At 27.7% G+C, this 23,419-nt stretch overlaps 2 protein-coding genes across 2 annotated transcripts; one reads left to right on the forward strand and one right to left on the reverse strand.

Moving 5' to 3' along the window:
* The first annotated feature begins 17,190 nt into the window (after window positions 1–17,190).
* Window positions 17,191–19,866, forward strand: LOC124945783 (probable magnesium transporter NIPA6). Its single transcript, XM_047486275.1, has 8 exons — window positions 17,191–17,679; window positions 18,147–18,203; window positions 18,291–18,381; window positions 18,474–18,634; window positions 18,725–18,990; window positions 19,085–19,177; window positions 19,253–19,370; window positions 19,459–19,866. The coding sequence occupies exons 1-8, from the start codon at window positions 17,559–17,561 to the stop codon at window positions 19,584–19,586; spliced, it is 1,035 nt and encodes a 344-aa protein (XP_047342231.1). The 5' UTR covers window positions 17,191–17,558; the 3' UTR covers window positions 19,587–19,866.
* Window positions 19,867–19,966: 100 nt separating this feature from the next.
* LOC124945782 (G-type lectin S-receptor-like serine/threonine-protein kinase At1g34300) lies at window positions 19,967–22,883 on the reverse strand. The gene has a single exon (XM_047486274.1). It carries the CDS (start codon window positions 22,673–22,675, stop codon window positions 20,156–20,158), a length of 2,520 nt encoding a protein of 839 aa, XP_047342230.1. The 5' UTR covers window positions 22,676–22,883; the 3' UTR covers window positions 19,967–20,155.
* Between the last annotated feature and the right edge of the window lie 536 nt (window positions 22,884–23,419).

Here is a 23,419-nt window from a genome sequence, read left to right on the forward strand (position 1 = left end):
ATCAAACAAGAGTTTTTTTTGGATAAAACCGAGAAAAAATCCAAAAAACCACTTCCTCAAACAAGACCTTGATGCAAAAGGTTTGTTTTACTTAGCAAGGAAACCACAATTAATTAATAACAAGTAACGCTAATTTTAAATTATATTTTTCATAAAAATCGAGTTGTTACATCAATATAAGGTAATGAAACATCGAGATTTTACCCCCATAGATTGAGCTTAAGACCAATTAGTGAAAAATAAACATGATTAGTGAAGAAGATAAAGAGAGATTCTTGTCGACATTTATTTCACAATCCGATTAATCATAACATTTGATATCAATCATCATTGATCCAAACCGCTACCTAGCTACTATTTGATTGGTTTGTAATCCTAAATATTGGAAGCAAATGGACCACTTTATTTTGCTTTCATATCACCCCCAACCTATACTATTGTATATATATGGTGTCACATTATAATTATAACTATTTCTTCTTTATTTTTACTTTTATTTATTCATTTATTGAAAACAGTACTATTTTTTTTTTAAATAATAAACCGATCCTTAAATATGATTGAAACCGTTTTTGATATTAACCATTTTATTAGACAACAATCTTAAACATTGATTTTGTTTTGTTCATATATGACCAGTTTTTTCTCAATAGACGTAGCTAGTAATTTATGACCCGACATGAAAATACGATCTAAACCAAACGCGAAAAAATCAGGTTTAAACTGTTTGGTTATGTATTTTTGTGTTCGGGTCGAAATCAGGTCGACCCGTTTAACTTGATTAATAAACAAGTTTAAATCGGGTCAATCTGAAATAATTCAAAATAGACTCGTCAACTCATTTATAATTTGATGTCGAAATTTTTTGTGTTTGTTATTTCCTACTCACTCACTCACTCACAAATTTGAAGTATTTTTTATGTTTCAACTCGTCTCTTGTGTTGATGTCATTTTAATTTGTCAAGTTAAATTGTGTTGGGTTTGAGTTGAGATTAGTTAATATTGGGGTCCGAGTTGGGTTAATTTTAAATAAATAAATCAGATTTATATTAGAGATTTTGACACAAATTATTAAATAAATGAGGTTAAGAGGTTAAGGTAAATATGGTTCAACCAAACCAACCTGTCAATTTGACCCATGGGATCCTCTGCTACCACTTGAGGGTGTTCCCTCTGTTCCTCCTCACAAGGGGAGGGGCATTATGGTAATAAAAGAAAAGTTACTTTTCTTTTATTACCATAATGCCCCTCCCCTTGTGAGGAGGAACAGAGGGAACACCCTCAAGTGGTAGCAGAGGATCCCATCTCTCAATTTGAAACCGGCCTGGAATTGACCCCTCAAATTTAGGTAACTAATACCTTCCTAGTTAAAGTTAACTTGAATGATGTTAAGGTGACTTTTAACCACGGTTATTTAAAGAAACAATGGCTCAAAGGCATCACCTGTAATTTTTAATTATAGTCGTTAATTCTCAAATTGCATTAATATTTCGTTTTTAAAGATTTTTTTTCTTCGAGTATTCAGAAACACTTTTATTGATAATAATGCACCCCCCTTCTATCTTAAAGAGCTCTCATTTATATATATATGTGTTATTTTATTATTTTTTAAAGATTTTAAATTTTAAATAAAAATGATATTATAATAGTTAAATCAATTAAAAATTCTAATAACATAATTTTTCAATAAACAATTATTTTATCAAATCTAATAAAAATATTCAAATAGACCCACTGCCAATATTAAGCAAGCTAAGATCGATGATTAAAAGGGTTTATGCGCTCTCTTACAGGGAGCCTGATGTGACTAAAAAACAATCACATCAGTCATTTCTGTAAACTCAATTGATATACTTTATATAAAATATTTTTTTTTACCGAAAGCGCCTTAATTAATTCAGACGAACGAGGGTCATGATCTTGAATGTTATTCTAGTTTTTCCTAATTTAAAAAAATTATAAATACAAAATAAATATATATTTATATAGTCTTAGAGAAGTTTGAGAGATCAATATTATTATTTCAGGTGCATTAAATAACTATAAAACATTCTTATTTTTCTAAACTCTAGAGAAGTTTGAATGATCAATATTTATTGGCTCCTCCTATGATTTTTTTAGCATGGAGGATGCTTCGTTTATCCTTTCATCACTCACTCATATTTGAGTTGATCGATATTACGTTTTATTCGATCTGATATCTTGTTTAGTCGAATCAGTTTTTTCGTATAATCTCAATCATTAGTGGGTCATTTTATGTTCATACATTAGATTGTGGTTGTGATCTCAAGTTTGTGTATGTCTCTTTCTTAGCAAGAAAAAAGACAAAATAATCGAATTTATAGTTATTTTTCATTTTTTTCAATAAAGAGTTTCTGGATTTGATCTTTCATATGGAATAACTCTTACAAGTATCCTCCCATTATTTGAATAAATTTTTCAATATTTCGACCATATATGTAAATGATCTATTTTCACTTGACATAATATTTTTTCGGCGTTGTTTACCAACCCTCGGCTAAGAATAACCGTTTCATTGGTTCGATCGACTTGTTTTATTTCAATATACTCATCGTTCAGAACGAAAATGAGTTTTTTTGAGAAATTTTCAATAATTTGAATGATTGATGAATCTTTTCTATTGAGAGTTTTATTTTTGTAAATTGTTAATACAATTTAATATCTAAATCATCAATTCATTATTTTGATTTTTATAGATGATATATATAATTATTTACTAATTAATTTCTTATATTTAATTTAAATTTAAATTTAATGATTTTTTTTTAAAAATAAATAATTATACATATATAATTAACAAAAACACATTTAACCATAGTATACAGTATATATATTAACGATGTCAGTGTAGAAATTAAAGGGGACATTAAAATCGTAAGAGTGAGCTCATCAAGATGTAAAAGAAAAAAGATATTTCATTATAATTTTGTTTATTTATATTTTTTTAATGTTTTAAAAAAGAGGCATGTGAATATTTATATGATTTGATATCTCATTATCTTGGAATAAATAGAGTGGGGACAAGAAGTTGAGAGAAAGAGATCGATTTGGTTTATGTCAATGACCACTTCAAGCTAATATATATGGCAGATTGTCATGTTAGGTTTCTTATAAGGAACACGAGTTCTCTCCACCCTTTCTATCTCAAACTTTTTTTTTTTTTTTTGTAACAAATTAATCAATTTGATTTTTTCCCTTCAAAAGGCTTAAGATAAATTATGCGGTCATAGCTAATGTGTTAGTAAAATTTCTTAAAGGATCTAATCAAAATGTGCGTTGGATCGATAAAGTGACGAGGAATATAGTTCACATTGAGGTTTGATAGAGGGTTGTGAATGTGATTGTGGATTTTCATTGCTTCTGATCTTGAGCTTGTGTTTGTGCTATTCTAGGATGAAGTTCTAACGATATTGAAGGAAAATAGAGATGGATGGTTAGGTCAAGTAACATTTTTATTAAGCCAACCCGATTGCAAGAGATTTTGATGTGCATAAATTTCGTTAACTTGTGTCTAACCGTATTTCTTTTGTATAAGAAACCCACAATTGAAGCCAATGGTCTTACAAAATTAAGGCTTCCATCATATGTGACAAAGTTATAGATGACAAAGTTGTAGAGATAATTCAATAATTTAATATTACAAATAACTTAATAAAATTAAACCGCGCTAAGTGTTATGTATGAACTTTATGTTAAGATCGAGACAATAATTAATTACTAAATAATAAATAAATAAATAAAAAGTGAATCACATTTTATAGTAGAAATTCTTTATTAAATCTTTTTAATTTTTATTTTGATAAGGTATATATCATAATCTTGACTTTCATTTAAAACATTTTTATCAAATGATAACCCACATAATAAGGTAGTGAATTTGTTCATGGTTCATCTCAATAGCTAGTAGTACTAATGATGATTTGTAAATAGAACATGTGATTAGGCATCAAAGTGTGAAAAGTCAAATCTCAATCATGAATCTCACTAATTTAAATTGTTGGGTGTACTTTTCATGTGTAAATATAAATAGTGATTTTAATTAAAATTGTTATTATTATTTGAAATATATAAAGTATAATTAAGGTTGAGTTCTAAAAATCATAGGTTTATTGTATATTGATTTCCGTACCATATCAATATATTTGCTATTTTTACCAATACTCACACCCTAGTTAAGAGTTACAGAAAATTTTGATTTTGAAGTTATTCTTACTCTATTTCAAATTATGGAATCTTGTATTGCATATATTGAATAATAATACAGTTTTATTTTTAAAAAATTATATTTCTATAAATAAATATGTTTAAAAAAGAAAATAAATTTGTTAAATTTAGAAAGAATAGTTATATTGAAAGTTGAGTCTCAAATATGTTCAATGAAAAAATATATTTACTAAAATTGATTCAATCGTTAATGACTATTTAATTTGTTGAAATTTTCATAATGTCTATGTGAATCTAATTTATAAAATAGAAATTAAAGTATAATTATTTATAATTTTATTAGTCATTATTTATTTTTTTATAAATATTATATATATATATTTTAATTTATAAATATTATTTCGATATTTCAGTATATATGGATATACTGAAAATATTTGAAATAATCAAACTTTTATCGTATCAATAATTTTGATATTGATACCATATATATTTTATATTTTGTTACGGTGTACTTAACAAATTAATATTTTAATATTTTACGATACTATACTAATTTTCTCGTAACTTATGTATCTTATCAATTTTAATTATCTTATTTGAAATTATTATTATATATTTTAACTTTAAACTTGATCTAATAAATAAATATATATATAATTATGTTTTCAAATTTAATATAGTGAGACAACTTTAATACTAGGGAGAAAAGTTAAAAAAAAAATGTTTTTTTTTAGGGGTGAGTTTAAGGATGATAATTTGAAACCGCCCAACGAAAATCAAACCAAATTGTCCCGTTTGGGACGATTTTTCCCCTAAAATCAAACGGGGATTGAACGTTAATGTTATTTGTGTCCCCGCCCCGATCTCACCCCGATTCTGATCCGAACATATAAATATAATAATATATAATAAGTCATTAATATATTTATTTATTTATTATATTTTAAAAGAGTGTAAATTTAATTTTTTATAATAATATAAAATTTAGATATATTAAAATATATATTATATTAGAAAATTCGTTTATAAAATTTTATTGTATAATTTTTTTTTAAATATTTTATTAACAGTGCCCTGCAGGGATTCCCCGAAACCGAACGGGGCGGGGATGATATTAAAAAAAATCTCAAAATAAAAACGGAACGAGAGTGATAAATATATTTTTTGTCCCAAACCGCACCATTGTCTTTCCCTAAGTGAGTTAGAAATTAGGGAGGGATTGAGGGAGAAATTTTGTGACATCACTTAATTTAAAGTGTTAAAAAATAAATTAAAGAGACATTTTTATTTTATTTTTTAAGTCAAAATGCGTCGCTTCATTTTCTTTTCTAAATTTTATCTTCTTATTATTTTTCATTCTTATTTAGTGACTTTGTTATTTTCTTTAATATCATGTTTGTATCATTATACTTAAATATTTTGTTATTTTTATTATGAGTAATGATAGATAGCGAGAACTTGATGTGATAATTAAATGATGTCAAAAATGATGTGATAACACGTTATTGAACTTGAGAAGAAAAAAAATTATTCTCCATATAATTCTCGACACGATTAATGACATTAAATTTCTGTTAACTATTTTTATTATACATATAAAAAATAATATCTATGAGATCTATGAGAGTTTATTCACTTTGATTATTTGTAGCATAAAGCCATAAACGAATATACCTATGTATATAAACTAGTAATAGAGATAACTTAAATGATAAAAATATTTTATAAGAGACCAATCTTTTATTTTTCATTGTACATTAAGGTGAAGTAATTAGAGTTTAAGTGGGATTTGTTAGTTTTTAAAAATTAAAAAGAAAAAGAAATTAACATGAGACCCAAATCATTATTCATTTTATTTAATTTTATATACTTTTTAATTAGATTAAAATTTGTATTATTATTATTATTATTATTATTATTATTATTATTATTATTAAAGATGTGGTCATAACAAGCCGGATTCCATTCTTTATTTGATAGATTCACAGAACGAAATTCATAACAAGGGGTCCAACCGACCGGCCAACTAATCATCTAGCTTGTTCTTGTCAATTTGTATACCGATAGTTGACCAATAATAAATTGACTATCCATTCTATCGCAAATTCGTCTCCATCAATATGCAACTCATCGATACTTATCTTATATTTAAATAGAATCCCAAATCTATATATATATGTAATTAAATTGACTTATTAATTTTCTATCATAAAATAAATTGAAGGGTTACCATCATGGTTATGATCATTTGGTTCATTGGGGAATTATCAAAATTGGAAATCCTGTTTTCTTATCAATCTCTACAAATTGATGTTAATTTGATCGTGAGTGTTCTTGGTGAAGAAGTGATAGACTCCTAGTAAAGGAAGAGACAAATGGTGTCAAATCATTTGCGTGCCAATTAAAGTTTCTCTTCTTTTGGTTTCTTCAAAAGTTATTCTCTAACCTTACACTTGTCTAAGTGGTGACCATATGTGTTAAAAGTTTCAACATTTTCATATCCAAGAATTTCCATCCAAATCCAATGTTGTGAGCCAAAGATATTCTTTTGTGCCTTATGCATATTATAAGACCACTAAAACTATACATACCTAGGCCATCACAATCGCCTCAATTCTCAAATGTGTTCATCTCGGTTGGTTGTGAACATAAGCAAAGCCTTGGGTCAATCGAATCACATATTTTGGTAACATTGCATCAATTGGGTCAACTAAAATAATGATAAATTTATAAAATATTTTCAAATTTATATGATTTACCTTATATGCCATAGTTTTTAGAAGAAAAAACACTTATAATTATTGAATTAGATAATTTCTATTTAGAAAAAAAAAACGATTATTTCAAAATTATTAGTGTAGAAAAACAAGTTTAAATTGTTATAACTTGTTTTTTTTACCCTATTAAATGTCCAATGTAATTTCAATGTTCCAAATGTCATATTTATGTCTATAATAGAATAAAACATATATAAAGACATACATATACACATCCATTCTACATATACCAATCAATTATATATATACACATATATAATCAAATGTTTTTCAAAATTATTCGTCTAAAATAATATATTTAATTACTTGATATAATTTCCTTGGATCTTATTAGAAACTGATACTATAGATCAAATGAATTAATAATTTTTATTTTATCCTTTAAAAATATTTTCATTTTCTTTTTTCTCTACTTTTCTAATAAATATGTCCTTGTTTAAAATTATTATTATCTCTGTATATATATATTAAATTATTTACTTCTTAATTGCCATACTATAATACTTTTATTTTATTCTGTATTATATTTAAAAGATTAAATAATAAGATAAATAATTTAAAATAGTTCAATGTATCTCCTACTTCACTAATATCATTAGTACAAGGTGCCACTTAGCACCTTTTTATTTTACCAGCAATGCCATCTCTAGAACCTACTAAAAGAATTAATGCTTCTAGAAAGACTTAGTCCGCTATTAATTATTATAGAGTACTTATGTCACTTACATTATAAAAAATCACGATTTCTCTAATCAATTAATCAAATGGTAAAAACCTATATTGAAGCATAGACATAGACATAATGAGTTTATTGAATCTAACTAATAGGCCTAATTAGTTTTTTAATGGGATATCAAAACTTTCTCCACGTAATTATTTTTTGAAAGTCCATCTTTTACCATTTTTAAATGTCAATTTGATATAAATGATTATAAATAATCATTATTTATTTATTTATTTATTTTTATCGTAAAAGGTTAACATGACCACAATAGGGACACTAGCAATATTGATTATATTTTATAGTTTTGTAGTTATATTTTGTAAATAAATATAATAAATTTGTATTATTTTTAACAAACTAATATAACTTAGTCAGTTAAATAGTAGATTAACACATATACTAAACTTTTTCAAACATGGTTGGTATATAATTTTTTTATTTTTATTTTTATTTTTATTTTGGGTGTCTTAGACAGTCGTCTAACTGACATTACCTTAGGATTGACATGACCTCATAACTATAATTGTTGGTCTTTTAAAAGAACATTCTTGTTTAGTGATCAGTTTTAAATATTTTTTTAATTAACTTAAGTCAAAAATATTTTATTAATTCTCCATAGAGAAATAAAATATTTTATGAAATTGTCAAAATATTTTAATTATATACTTTTTTTTAATAAGTGATACAAATGTTTTTTAAAAAAGAAAAAAGAAAAATAGGAGTTTTCATCTCAAATTAATAAAGAGAGTTGAGTAAAAAAACACCAAATAAGGGAAAGACTCTTTAAAGTGAAATTAGTGTCATACCAAAATATTTTCACTTTAGACCAATAAGACTAAATTGAAGACGCTAAAACTATAAAGTACATACATTGAAATTATAACTATGAAGTAATCCATAAATTGGAAACCACAAAATAGGATTGAGTACTATTAGACGGATTAATTCGAAATTCAATCTGATTCGAATCCAAAATATTAGTTTGGATTAGCTATTTCGGATTGAATTAAGATCGAATTGAGTTCGGATAACTGGATTAGAATTATTCAAATTATCTATATAAAATATATTTTTCAATTTTTTTTTCTATATTAAATTGCAGCTCAATATAATTTTTTACTTATTTCTGCATCCTGAGTAAACTTTTTTTTTTCTTTTTCGAATCTTATTTTTTTTAACTATAATTTACTTAATTAATTAAATATTTGAAACTAACGAATTAGAAATTTTACAAAAGTAATAAAATACTATTATAAATAAACAAAATTAATTATAATAAACAAAATTTAATAATTTTTTTATAATTAAACATTTTAAATAGTAAATAGTAAAAAAATATAAAAATAAAAATTAAATAATTAGAAAAAAAAATGTTAAATTGGATTATCCAAACCATGTCTAATATAATCCAAATCTAATAAGTAATAATCAATATAATGGTTTAAATTACTCATTGAAAAAATATAATCTGAATTTAATACTTATCGGATTTAACCATTTGTCCACCCTGCACAACACTAAAAAGAGATCGTCAACCCATCTTTTTTTGGTTAACTATGAAGCATCAAGAAAAAAATTGAACAATAACTTAAAAGGTTTAATAATATACATTCTTAGGATGCTCTAACTCATTGATCAATAATGACTTTTAGATATTTTAAGAAACTCGTTAGTTCTTGATTTGTTCTTTTTATTTTCATATTTAATTGCTTTTATATTTTTATTTGATTGTGTAAGTACTCTTGACAGTCCTTTCTTTTGTTATGTTTTTGTTACTTTCTTATTTTTGTAATTAAGTCAGGTTTTATTTCATCCTGCATATTTTGAAATCATTAACTCATAATTAAACATGCCACACATATTTATTTGTTTTTTTTCAAAATAATTAAAACTAAAATAAGACAAAGCTCTTCTCTTCTATACCCAACTCAAAAGTACACAAGGGTGGCATCTAATTCCTCTTATTATTAGAGTTTATTTGGAATCCATTTATCTTAAAATTTGAACATCGATCGATCTCTACTAGATAACCCTCTTTAAGGGCGATTCTTTTTCAAAAGCAACTTCAAATTAACTGTAGGTCTCTTTGTTTTGTTGTCATCTCAAATGTCAAACCTAATGCATGCAAGCTTCTAGAATGTCCACTTTTATTTATTTATATTATGAATTATTCTTTAATAAAGGAAATGCATGGACCCTTTTGTCATTATCTGTTATTCCTGGTGAGAGTGAATTTTGTAATTAATTAGAATAAAATTGAAACAAATCAATATCTTATATTTTTTTTTAATAACCAAACAATTAAGGTAAAAAGGAGAGAAAAGAAAGAGGACATTTTAGCCAAGCCTATATATATATATTGATCATGAAGCATCTGATTCTTAGTGAACAGAGGATCTGATATATAGATATGTTAGCATACTTTGTTCTTTCCTTCCCTTAATTGTCATTGTAATTTACAGTATATTATTATTAGTACAAACAAAAGAAAAAAAGCTTAGAGCTAGTTTGAACTTGGGATTTTTGTTTTTTTTTTTATATGGGGTTTGTCCAAAAATGTTTATTTGATAAAAAGAATTATGGATTATTTGAGATTTGTTTAAGATAAATTGTTAAAATATTTAAAATTTAAATTTTAAAAATATTTTAAAATTTTAGTTAATGAATTAAATGATTTAATTATTAAATTAATATAATGTAATAAAAAAACTCGAGATTAAACAAACTTGATCTTAACCTACAAATGGAATATACTTGAAAATGAGAGACAAAATAGAATAATAAGACTCTTGTATTTACTTTTTTTTATTCTTATTAATTTCAATTATTAATTTCAATCAATCATATACCATACATTGAAATTGATAGTATTTTTATACAATTAATTGAATACCCAACCGATTTGATGTGATCACTGAAATCGAATTCTACATAATCATCCAAGAAATCGCTATAGCAATTTTCAGAGTTGTTGCTTCATGATTTGGGGGAGTAAGGATACAAATATGATCACATTTGAAATCAATATATATCTCAAATTAATATTGTTCATCTAAGTCAAATTTAGAATTTCAATGACAATTTAAATATCTCCTTGAAATATGGAATTTCTAGTTATAAATAAATAATTAAAAATTATAAAAATAATAACTTTAAGATTATGAACAAATATTTCATATTCAATTCTTACTTAAGAACATGTTATATTGAAAATTCTTGCTCGTTAGTTCATTGTCCCCAATTTCAAAAGAAACAAAATACAAAATAGATATAAGTGAAAGGACTGTATATTAAAGACTAATTGAAGAACATAACTTTTGATCAATAATGTTAAATATAAAATGATTAATTAATGTTCCATATGATCTTATTTAATAATAGTAAATTCAATATTGGATGATAAAGTTGGATATGAAATCTGAGAATATATTTGAAGGTTCATATAGTTTGAAGATGGAGGGAGAAGGAACTGATGATCAACATCATTCTTAAGAAAACTCTGGAATCTTTCCAACTCATTAATTGATCAAATCTTGTCTTCAGCATATTTTTTTATTCCTCTTTTTTGTTAGTGGAAGAGGAGAATCAATCAATATATTCATACACCTATTATTTATTCATACTTAATTGCCACAACCTAAATTATTTTCTTCTTAATTATATGCTTTAATTGTTTTCACATTTTATTATTAGGGATTCCTTATTTTTGTTTTTAAGTTATCAGTCTTTTTTAAACTTTTTTTTTCATTAATTTGAAAATATTATTTCATAGAAGAACAAAGATATGCTATAAATTGAAGTGGGGAAGGAATATGTTTGATGTGCAACTAACATTATGTAACAAATTCAATTACTTAGGTTTATTACATATATCTTAAAGACTTCACATATATGGACAAAAAGAAAAGGACGGTCAATATGAAAATAATTGTTACGTGTAACATCACATAATATAAACACTCGGAATATCTCAATGAAAAATTAGTATATAAATTGAACTAACTTTTAATTAATAAATGAAAGGAATACACCAACTACGACAACAAGTTTGGATTGTTGTTAAACGTGTAATGTACTAAGTTTATTTAATTAGAGTATGTGTTTTGATTGATTTAAGTATATATATACTAATGAGGGTAGATTTGTTTGTCTTCTGATTAAACTAGTTGATGTTATTACTTTATTATCAATCTAATGGAAATATTATTTGCTCTATTGTGGATTTATACTATCAAATTATAAAGTGCACCAAAAGATACAAATAAAAATAAATAAATAAAAATCATATGATATTTAAAATTTTTAAATACCTAATAAAAGCAGTTGCAAATGAGTTAGACTAGAAACTCAAAATCAAGTTGATTTATGAATGAAATATTATTTACATTTAATTCAAAATTTTATATAAAGAGTTAGAATCATTAATTAACTATTTATATGATGAACAACTTAAATATTTTTATTTTACTTTTATAAAAGTAAATATAAATAATATAATTTATTTTCTTATCAAACAATTTTTTTTCCTTTCAAATAACCCTAAATCAAATTAACAAGCTATTGGTGTTTAAGACAATAATGAAAACAAAAGTCAAGAAAATCATTTTGGACCATTGCTTTATCTTATTGACTCATAAAATTTATACTTTTACATTAAATGACGGCCATTTGCAAATGCCAAAATTTAACTAAATTTCAAAGTCCAAAGCTACTTTATGTTTGAGGACAAGTTAAATTGTATAAAGTCTATCTATTATAAGTAATTAAAAGAGCTAGTATCTCACAATTCTCCAGTTTCTCCTTCACATCAATACATATAAATTGTAGTTATATCAAGTATAAATTGTTAAAAAAAATATATAAATGTATAAATTTTCTTTAGGTTGTAGATTTTGAGCTTGTTTGATCTTGGTTTTTTGGGTTTTTAAAATCTTATTTGATAGAAAAAATATATTATTTATTAGGTTTTTTTTGGGGTGGGGAATTTATTTATTAGGTTTTTAATTGTCTAATTATTAAAAATCATAATAGAATATGGATAAAAAATATTCTACCCTTTTAAATTTTTATTAAAATCCTTGCAATAGTACTCTTAAAACTTAAGTTATTTAAGTAGTTTCTGTAACTTATATTCACTTTCTTTACATACAAAATTTAGTATCATTTTTTATTTTTAGCATGTCCTAGTTATGATTTTTTATTTGTATTTTGAGTTTTGATGATGTTTTATTTATTTTTTTTAAATGTTTCATTTCGTTCGGTAATGAATATTTGTTATGTTTTTAATTTAAATATAATATAATTTGGACACATTTTATATAAAATATAAATATTTACACATTACTAACGGATGCAGCCTAAGGCAGAGGTGGGCTTAAGCCCACCCCAAGCTATCTCATCCTATTATATATATACTCAGTTTTTTTTTTGTTTTTTTTTTTTTGGTTAGAAATCCAATAGCAAGCATACATAGTTCTATGAGAGAGAAAACGAGGTGAAGAAGAGGTGGATAACCTATAATTTACTATTTTGTTTTTTTAGTTTTGTTCATCTTTTTATTCATATTCTTTTTTTTAAATATATATATCAATTTATTAAATTTAATATTTATATTTCAATTATTGAAGAAAATATAAAGTTATTATTTGTGATGTTTTTAATTTTATTTTTTATTAAATTAAGATTAGATTTAAAAAAAATTGTGTAAATAATTTATTTTTTCATATAGATGATGTTTTAGGTGGTAATGAAAAGATAAATATTTTTAATTTTATAAAAATTATCAATATTTGAGACAAATAAAATTATTTTTTATCTCATAATTTTCTATAGTTATTAATAAATATATAACTTTTTTATTTATAAATTTAAAAGTGTTACAAGTTTTTAATTTATTTTTCTATTATAGTACATGAATTAGTCCTTCGATAATTCTTTATGTAAGATATATTTTCAAATATTATAAAATTTAAGTTTTATGTGACAAAATTTTAGTAAAGGTTATATTATAATTTTTTTTTAATTTTTAAAATTAATTACAAAGATTTTTTCATTTTGTTTTTCAAGCCCCACTCTAAATATAATTCTTGAGTCCGTCCCTACTAATAATTTATTATGAACGTTTATGTGCTAAACAAATAAATAAACAATATTACTAGAATATTTATAATTTTTAATGCATTTTTTTCGTATAGAAGATTTTTATTTGTTTTTTCAAAAAGAGAAATGATTGGGCAGGAAATTTAGAGGAAGAATGACGTTGTGCAATTTGGCTGAAAAAATAAGTTGATTTTTTTTTCTCTATTTTTTCACTTTTTATTATTTTTTCAATGAAGTGGTCACGTCAATTCTCTTTCATTCTCTTTACCAAATTCTTTATGTCACTCTCTTTAAGACGTTAATTCCTATATACAAGAGTGAAGCATCAATTCCCTCATTTATTTATATTTTTTTCTTTTTGTACATATGTCGCTTTATTAATAAAGATACATGCACTACGTATACAGGTAACATCGAACTAACTTTTTTAAGAATATAGATATAAAATAAAGAGAAATGATAGAGTAAGGAAAAATCTTAGAATGTGTAAAAAAAATTCAGATTTTCAATCCAATTAAAAAGGTAACATTGTACATCCTTGTTAAAAAATGTCCGCTCCCTGTAATTACTCTAAAATAAAACTATAAAACTAGATGATCCACGGTAGGCATGGCCCATAAAGCAATTATTCCTCTGGGCCTTTTACAGGTTGGTTTTATTGGGCAAATACTAATCCTTAATTTATCATATTCTTAGATAGCACACAGGCCCTAACTTCAAAGCCCACATAGTTATTCAATATTTTATGGTTTATAGCAATCTAGCTAGAGTTTACATAAATTCTTGACTATTTTACAAATTCTGAGTTTATTTTAAATTATAAGAATTTATTTAAAACTATATATTAGTAAGATATTATTATTTTTATAATTAAATATGAAATTAATTTAAAAAATAATAATAAATAAATTATATTTACAAAATCAATTACATGTTTATTTATTTGGATAAGTATTTATTTTTTAATTCATAAATATAAATTTATTGTATTCATATAAAACTTATTATAGAATCCTAAAAGTGAAATAATTTCTCATAAAACAGTAAAATCATAAATTAAAAAATTATGAGAGTTAATTTAAGAATTTACCTAAATCAGGACAGCTATTTACTTTATAATTTTAAAGCTAAATCGATGTTTTAATTGCCTTCATTTATGGTTTATACAAAATAATAATAATAATAATAATGAATTTAGGTATTTAAAATCAACATACTTAAACAAAATTTTAAAGTAATTAAATTCTTGTGCTGTTAAGATCTTAAAATTATAAGATTGTATAAAAGTAAACAGATTTTCTATTTAAAAAACTAAATAATAATAATTAATACTTTCTTTAATAAACTTTTATTTTAACGATATTTTTAACTTATAAAAAGATTATGATAATAGATAAACTTGATAAATATTTCGATTAATTATTAACTTTTGAATAAATAGTTTTACTCATATTTTTTATAGAATATATTCTATTTTACTTTTAAAAAATTAAAAAAAAAATTATTTAACAGTGATCACTAATTTTTTATTTTAAGAAAATCTAATTTATATAAGTAACTAATTTTTAAGTAAATTTATATTATTTTAGCTTAACTTCTAAGTTTATGAATTCATATGCAGAAAATAAAATATAAATATCAGGTTTTTGAGTAACTTATACCTAAGTATTAGGAGGTAAATCTGAAATATATGATCACAGGACATTGAGATAAAAATAAGAAAGAAAATAGTTGTTTTGAGTTTTGATAATTTATGTTTTTAAATGGTATCATTATCATTTCTTGTTTTATTTAAATATAGAATCTTTAGTCACCAATTTATTTATTTTTTACTGTTTTTATAGGAAAATTTAGAAGATTTCAGCCTTTTTGTAGTTTCTGAGAAATCTTTGATCCAATTCATGTTGAGCAACCAACAAAAATTACCAATTTTTTATTTGATTCCGAAACCAAAGTGCAATTATAATTTTTTTTCTTATATTAATATCAACCAATATCTAATTTTATAACTTTTGCCCTTGTAAGTAATAACTATTTTAGTTATTTTTGAGTGAATGAACATTTATCAAATTCTCATTAACCAACCTATCCCGCTAGTTCACCAAATGAAAAGTCTTATAGGGAGTATATGAATATATATATAAATGAATTATATTAGAATGGTTAATGCATTTAAAATTTAATGATAGTTTTTATATTCTCAAATTGTCTTTTAAGTTAAGTACAAGTCAAACAAAATTAAATAAATCTCTCCTTTATTTATTTTTTTCGTTTAATTATATTTTTATTAAGGTGTGTTTGATAACCATATAATTGGAAGGTATAAGTTCAATCTTTGACATTTAAGATTAAAAATTAGAATTGTAATTAAAATTAGAATTATTAAACCAATGTAATTTTACCATTTTCAACCCTTCTTAGTTTGGATTTGTAACTCCAACCTTTACTCTGTTTTTAAAAAAATAAATATTATTTTATTATTTATAACCTAATTAATATTTGAGTCGATATTTTTTTTTAAATTATGATATTAAACTATTAAAATAATATATTTTTATATATATAATTTAATAAGTTAACATTTGAAATTGGTATATATATAAATTATGAAGTTAATTTGTCTGATGATTTATTTTTAAAATTTATAAATTTAATACGGCGAACCGATATCTCTTTATTTGAATTTAGTAAGTTAATACGTGGAATTTACATTTTTTTAACTTAAGATAATATTTAGACATTTATGCTGTCCTTTAAATATCTTAGTAATATATATAATATTAGTCAAATTATTTTTATTATATTTTTTTCAAACGTACAATTTTATAATTTTTTAAGACTTAATGTAATGTAGAATTTGAAATTAAATTTCAATTTCAATTATCCAATAAGAAGTGATAGGATAAGGAATGTTTTCAACTTTTCTTTTTATTTTATATATTTTTTTTAAATAAAAATTATTAAGAGAATGACGTGATATTACTCGTTAAAGAAGAAAGAATATATTTTTTCATTTAAACAATTGTATTATGCCATTCATTACCTCTTTCATTTGTTTTTTTTTTCAAATTTACTCTTTCCTCGAAATTAAATACATAAAAATTCTCTCCTTTATTATATATAATAAATATATATATATATATATATATATATATATATTTCAATATTAAAACAAAAACAATTTATCTATTTAACAAATATCTTAACAAATTTAAATTATTACTAAATATTTATAATGTTATAGTATGTCATTTTTTTTTATAATTGTAAACAAAATATTAGTTAAATGTCATTATTTAATATTGAAAAAAAAATATTATTTTGATCTTGACAAAGAATAAAGTTGAAGATCTGGTGAAGATAGAGATTCCGACAGACAACGGCCACAATATAACTGAAAGAAGTCCGGGACTCCGTTAACACGTGTTTGGGGACACTTTCCGGTGTTAACTTTTTTAGCTGCGAAAAACCTATAAATTATACTTTTTTCAGACAACAAACAAACAGGTCTTTGTGTAAGCTTGGACTGGCAGGTGATACAATTTGCATCTCTTAGGAAGAAGAAGAAGAAGAAAAGAAACCCATCTATCAATCTATCGTCCTTCTTCTTCTTCGTTAATCTCAGATTTTACAGACACACGCAAAGGAAAAAAACCCTTCATTTCATAATTCAGACTAGGGCTTCTTCTGATTCATGCTCCCTCGGTTTGCCTGCTGCTGCAATTGGTTTTCATTCAGATGAAAAATCCGTTCTTTGGGCTTCTCCGGTCATGTATAGTGACAATTTAATTGGGTTTTGTCTCGCCGTTGCTTCTAGCGCCTTCATCGGATCGAGCTTCATTATCAAGAAAAAGGGTCTCCAAAAGGCTGGCGCTTCCGGCCCTCGTGCTAGTAAGTATCAATTCCTCTTTTATTCAGATCTCTGATACTCCTTTGCATCTTCTGTATACCTGTTGTTGACCTTTGGATTTGAAATGGATCCGATGTTTATGATGAGCCGATTCGAAATAATTGCTTTCTAAAGTCTTATTAGCTAATCATTAGGCAGAGATTATCATCTAATTCAGAGCATCTTCACTGGCATGTTCTTGGGCAAGTTGAGATATTGCAAATAGTCTCTAAGAATGTTCATTTATGTTCTTCTACTTTCTTGGGCTGAATTGATCATTTCCATGGGAGACCTGGTTTTGGTGGTTACTTTGATTCTTAAGTGATGGAATTCCCATGTTAAAATAATGCCATTATGTCTTAAAACTGTTGAGGTTTAAACCGAGAAAAGAATTTTATTTGATTCTTCAATTAGAGAATACAGGGTATTATCTTTGTAATGATGGAGTTTCTTATTTATCAATGTGGAGGTTCTGGGGGTTATGGGTATCTGCGGCAACCATTATGGTGGATTGGCATGATCACGAGTAAGTTGCAGCATTGTGTTTAGATAACGATTGGAAGATTGTATGATGATTGTGAAAATGACATTTGTTTTGGGGGGGTTTATGCAGTGATTGTTGGAGAATTAGCCAATTTTGTTGCGTATATATATGCTCCTGCTGTCCTTGTAACACCTCTTGGAGCATTGAGTATTATTGTCAGGTAAATCTGAAATCAGTTCATGAGTTTTTTCTTTCTTAGTTTTTAATAGGTTAGGATGGCGGTGATCTGATTCTTGATTCATATATATACAGTGCTGTTCTTGCTCATTTTCTATTGAAGGAGAAACTTAAGAGAATGGGAATTCTAGGTTGCGTCTTGTGTGTGGTGGGGTCCACTCTGATTGTTCTTCATGCGCCCGGTGAACATAGCCTTAGTTCAGTTGAAGAAATATGGGAATTGGCGATACAACCGAGTGAGTAGATTAAATAAGCTGCAATTACTGATACAAAAATGCTGCAAATTGTTTTATTTTTGTTTGATTTTTATATTTTCCACATTCTAGCTTTTCTGTTGTACACGGCCTCAGCTGTAGCAATAGTTCTTGTGCTGGTATTGTACTGCGAGCCTCGGTTTGGGCAGACTAATATAATGGTTTACATTGGCATATGTTCGATTATTGGCTCTTTGACTGTCATGAGTATTAAAGCAATCGGCATTGCCATAAAACTGACATTAGAGGGTTCAAGCCAAGTAGCCAGCCTTCAAACATGGATTTTCGCAATGGTGGCTGTTTCGTGTATAATCACTCAGTTGAATTATTTAAATAAGGTTTGTTCTTCCAAGAAATGGAAAATAAAATTATTTGGATAATTTGGATAATTTTTTGCTATGTGAATCCTTCTTATAAACTGGTTATTTTCAGGCCTTGGACACTTTTAACACTGCAGTTGTTTCTCCAATATACTACGCCATGTTCACATCATTGACGATTTTGGCCAGTGCCATTATGTTTAAGGTACGAAGACCCATATGATTGGCTGATCAAGCTAGCTATTATATATGTTATATATAAACTTTGCCGATTTTGTAGGATTGGGCAGGTGAGAGTGCAAGCAATATAGTTTCAGCACTTTGTGGATTCATTACAGTGCTTTCGGGTACCATGATTTTGCATAGTACTAGAGAACCCGATCTTCTTCCCACCACAGGTAAAAAATCTTCTCCTGTTTACCCATTTTGGGACACCTATATGTTGTTTCTGCATCACAAATGTGATCTTATTTTCCTATTTTGCAGAGTACTCGACAATTTCTCCTCAAATTTCATGGATCATCCATGGGAACGGTGAAATATGGAAATACAAAGAGAACGACGACTTGAATCCAGAAGTTATTGGGTTAATTCGTCAAGATCACTTTAAGTAGTAGATGTAGCTTTAATGATTGTGGTTGCAGAAGACTCAGTGTCTTGAAGATGATACAAACAGGAAGAGTACCCGAGACGAGACAATGTAGATTTCGACGTTTTCGGCCATCGGGTTACAAATATAGCTGATGGGTGGACCAGATTTTTTTTTCTTTCTTTCACCAAGGTAGTATGGTTATGTAGTTTGTGCCCTGATTTCTTCTTCCATTTGGTGTAGAACAATAACACATTTTTATAATTCCTTATTTATTTGTCTGTATCAAAAATTGGTTTGTCGTTTGATGTCGATATTTTGTTTTTAAAAAGCTAGCACAATTCCGACTAAATAGTCTAAACCAAAAAATACCCAGTTAGTAATTCAAATTACCCTAGATCAAACATCAAATTATTAGTTTTATTTGAGAAGTGGAAAATTCTTTTACTAAATAAAAGTGCATATTACAAATTATAATTACAGTGAAGGGCTGCTCTCAGCCTTAGAAATAAAGTTCTCCTTATGACAAAAGTGAACACATATACAACAGTTACAAAACCAATAAGCATTACGAATATAAGCAACAAAAATCTTTCAACTGGAATAGGGTTTCAGGAGCGAAGACGAGGTTCTCTCCGTGTCCTTCCTTGATTGAAAAGACGAATTTACCCCGGCCTCGGCTTGAAACGATGTATATGAGACCGGCGCTGAAGCTGCAGCTATGGTCGAAACGGGACTAAGAGAATCAATGATCACACTTGAATTGGTTCCACTGATGTTCACTTCACCAGTTCTCGGAATTGGAGGCCTTTCGATTTCGGTTATCCCTTCCAACATTTGCACCACTTTCCCCATGGATGGCCTATATGCGGGTTGCTCTTGTATACACAAAAAGCTTATCTTGATCGCACGATAAACCTGATCCATATCGGCCACATTACCATCCAGTCTTTTATCCAAAATCCCACTAATATTTCCCTTCTCAAACTCTTCGAAAGCCCAAATTGAGAACTTTTTCCTATTCGTTTCATCAGAAACATCGAAATTCCTTCTCCCGCTAACAATCTCGAGAAGAACCATTCCGAAGCTATAAACATCCGATTTCGATGTTATAGGGAGATTCGCCAGCCACTCCGGCGGCAAGTACCCTCTCGTCCCACGAACGCTTTTCAAAGTCCGGTACCGATGATCCTTTGGATTAATCAGCTTCGCAAGTCCAAAATCCGAAACCTTAGCGTTATAATTGTCATCCAAAAGTATATTCTCGGGCTTAATATCGCAATGAACGATACAATCCCGACACTCTTCGTGAAGATAGGTTATCCCCCTAGCCGTCCCCAAAATAACCCCAAACCGAGCCTCCCAATTCAGCACTTTCTCCTCCTCCTGTTGACCTTCGTTGCTCGCAAACAGGAAGCTATCAAGCGAACCGTTCTTCATAAACTCGTAAACAAGGAGACGGTGACGCCCTTCCGAACAAAACCCAATCAGCCTCACCAAATTCAAATGGTGTGTACTACTAATGGTAGCGACTTCCATCCGAAACTGTTTCTCGCCTTGCTCGATTCCTTCTAGCTGTTTAACTGCAACAACAGTTCGATTCGCTAGAATGCCTTTATAAACAGCTCCAAATCCACCTTCTCCGAGTTTCTCCTTGAAACCCTTTGTCGATCGTTGAAGCTCCTTGTACGAGAATTGAACAGGAGCACCCGATGCATACTCGAGAAGAGCGTATTGTGCAGCTAAAGAACCGAATTTAGGACTATTTCTACAGCACCACCACCATAAGCTTCCTTCAAAGACAACGAATCCGAGGATAGTACATAAAACTATAACAAACACTAACCACGGTTTCAACTTCCAGCTCTTCGTTTGGCTGGAAGCTGACGAGCCCGTGGGCAAGTTTGGGTCCACGGGTCCACACACTTTGACGTAGGAAGTGCTGGGGAGTGCAGCCGATTGGTAAGCGCTAACAAAGGCAGGGACTTTTACATAACAAAGGCCAGACCCATCTGCTAAAGAAGTAGAAGCAATGCAAGAGCTACTCACAAGGCAATTTAACCGACAAGCTGAAATACCCACAAAGAAAACCTGGGCGGGTAACTCTGGAGGGTAAGTTAAGAACTTAGTATTAGGTAAATCCAACATTGTTGCATTTCCAGGACAATCCTCGATCTCGATCTTTCTACGACATCCTTTTAGGCTGTCGTTTGGATCAATCGGTTCGAAATTTCTGGAAGGACAGTTACAAATGGGACCTGAATCGTTGTAGCTGCAAACACCTAAGTTTCCACAATAGCCGAATACTTGACACTGATCGCTAATGGCTGCCCATTTACTTAGGCTTTGCTGACTGCCTTTAGAAGAACTGTAGATCCTCAGATTCCCATCACTATCCATTCTCAGGAATCTAAGAATATCAGTTCCTTCACCAAAATCACTACTATAGGCTAAGATCAAAGGAGATGAAAGACGTGAATCAGATAAGGATAAAGTACCAATCGGCTGCAAACTTAATGTGGGTGATGACAGATTCAAGGGAGCAGACGTGTTTAACTGGAAATTCCAATAAACAATTGTGCTATTCCAAGTTAAGGTTAGGTTTCCACTGTTCAAAAGTCCGAAAGAGTACGACCCAGATACTAATTTCTTGTCAACAGTGAAATTTTGCGTCGGTAATAAGGTATCCGTGGGATTCTCAAAACTAGACCAGACCGTAATTGAGCCGTTTTTAAGTAGTAAATTACCCGAATCATCCAAGGATGCGGCGGTGACGCCGCGGCCGGTGGTGTTTGACTGCCAAACGAGGGAATTGGAAGAACCGTTGACCAGACGCAGGTCTCCGTTTGATAGGAATTGAAGGGTGGCAGTGCTATCGGCGGCGCCTCCTCCTTGATTCTGTCCACCGGCCTTCCAAACGGGGATTCCGCCGTAGGTGATTGCGGCGAAGTAGGTTGAACCATCTCTGATGAATCCAAAGGCGAAGGAGTTGTCTGGGGAATTCCAGGTTTGGTTTAGATTTGAGGCGGAAAGGGTCGATCCAGGTGATATGTCGGCGGCGGTGATATCTCTGATGAATAGGAGGAGGAGGAGGAGGAGGAAGGAGAGGTTCATTTTGTCAGGATGACATTACATATGGATGGCGGCTCGTATGATCTGAGAAATTGCTCTGATTTATATGAGATTGAAGATACAAAGAGGGAGACTTTTGACCATGAAAGCATGAATTGAAGATCAATGGAATATCTTTTTAACAGTAGTAGAACAAGCGGTGGTAGACGATGGTCTTTCACGGTAACTAGAGAGAGAGAGACCAGGTCTAGAGAGAGAACTTTGTTTTTCTTAATTTTAATATAGACAATTGACTTGAAATAAATAATTAATTAAATACATTTCTATTCAAACTTTCTATAATTTTAATTGAGAAAATGGTCCTATTTGACACACTACCGTTGGAAAATTGGACGAAATGACCATAACTGTCATTCTTTTGGAATATTTGTATGATAAAATTTGTACAAATTAACCCCCTTTTTTTTTTAGAGAAAAAAAGAAACACTTATTCGCTTCAGGTTATTACATTATCAGGTTATCTATTTACGAACATCATGCGTCGCGTATGTGAAGGGTTATTTTCGTATTTAGACCGACCGAAAATATCATTTTTATATACAGAGGCCTTGGTCATTTTAAAAATTAGTCATTATTAGGATCATTTCGTCAAATTTCTTCTCCCATTTGGGTTTGAAAAAAAATATTCTTAAAAGAAATTACTTGATATTATTTAAATGAATTAGTGTTTTGAATTTTATTTTAATTATATCTGTTAACAAATTTAATAATATTTATTTATTTAAA

This window comes from Impatiens glandulifera, chromosome 7 (assembly GCF_907164915.1).
Source record: "Impatiens glandulifera chromosome 7, dImpGla2.1, whole genome shotgun sequence".
NCBI classification, from domain to species: domain Eukaryota; kingdom Viridiplantae; phylum Streptophyta; class Magnoliopsida; order Ericales; family Balsaminaceae; genus Impatiens; species Impatiens glandulifera.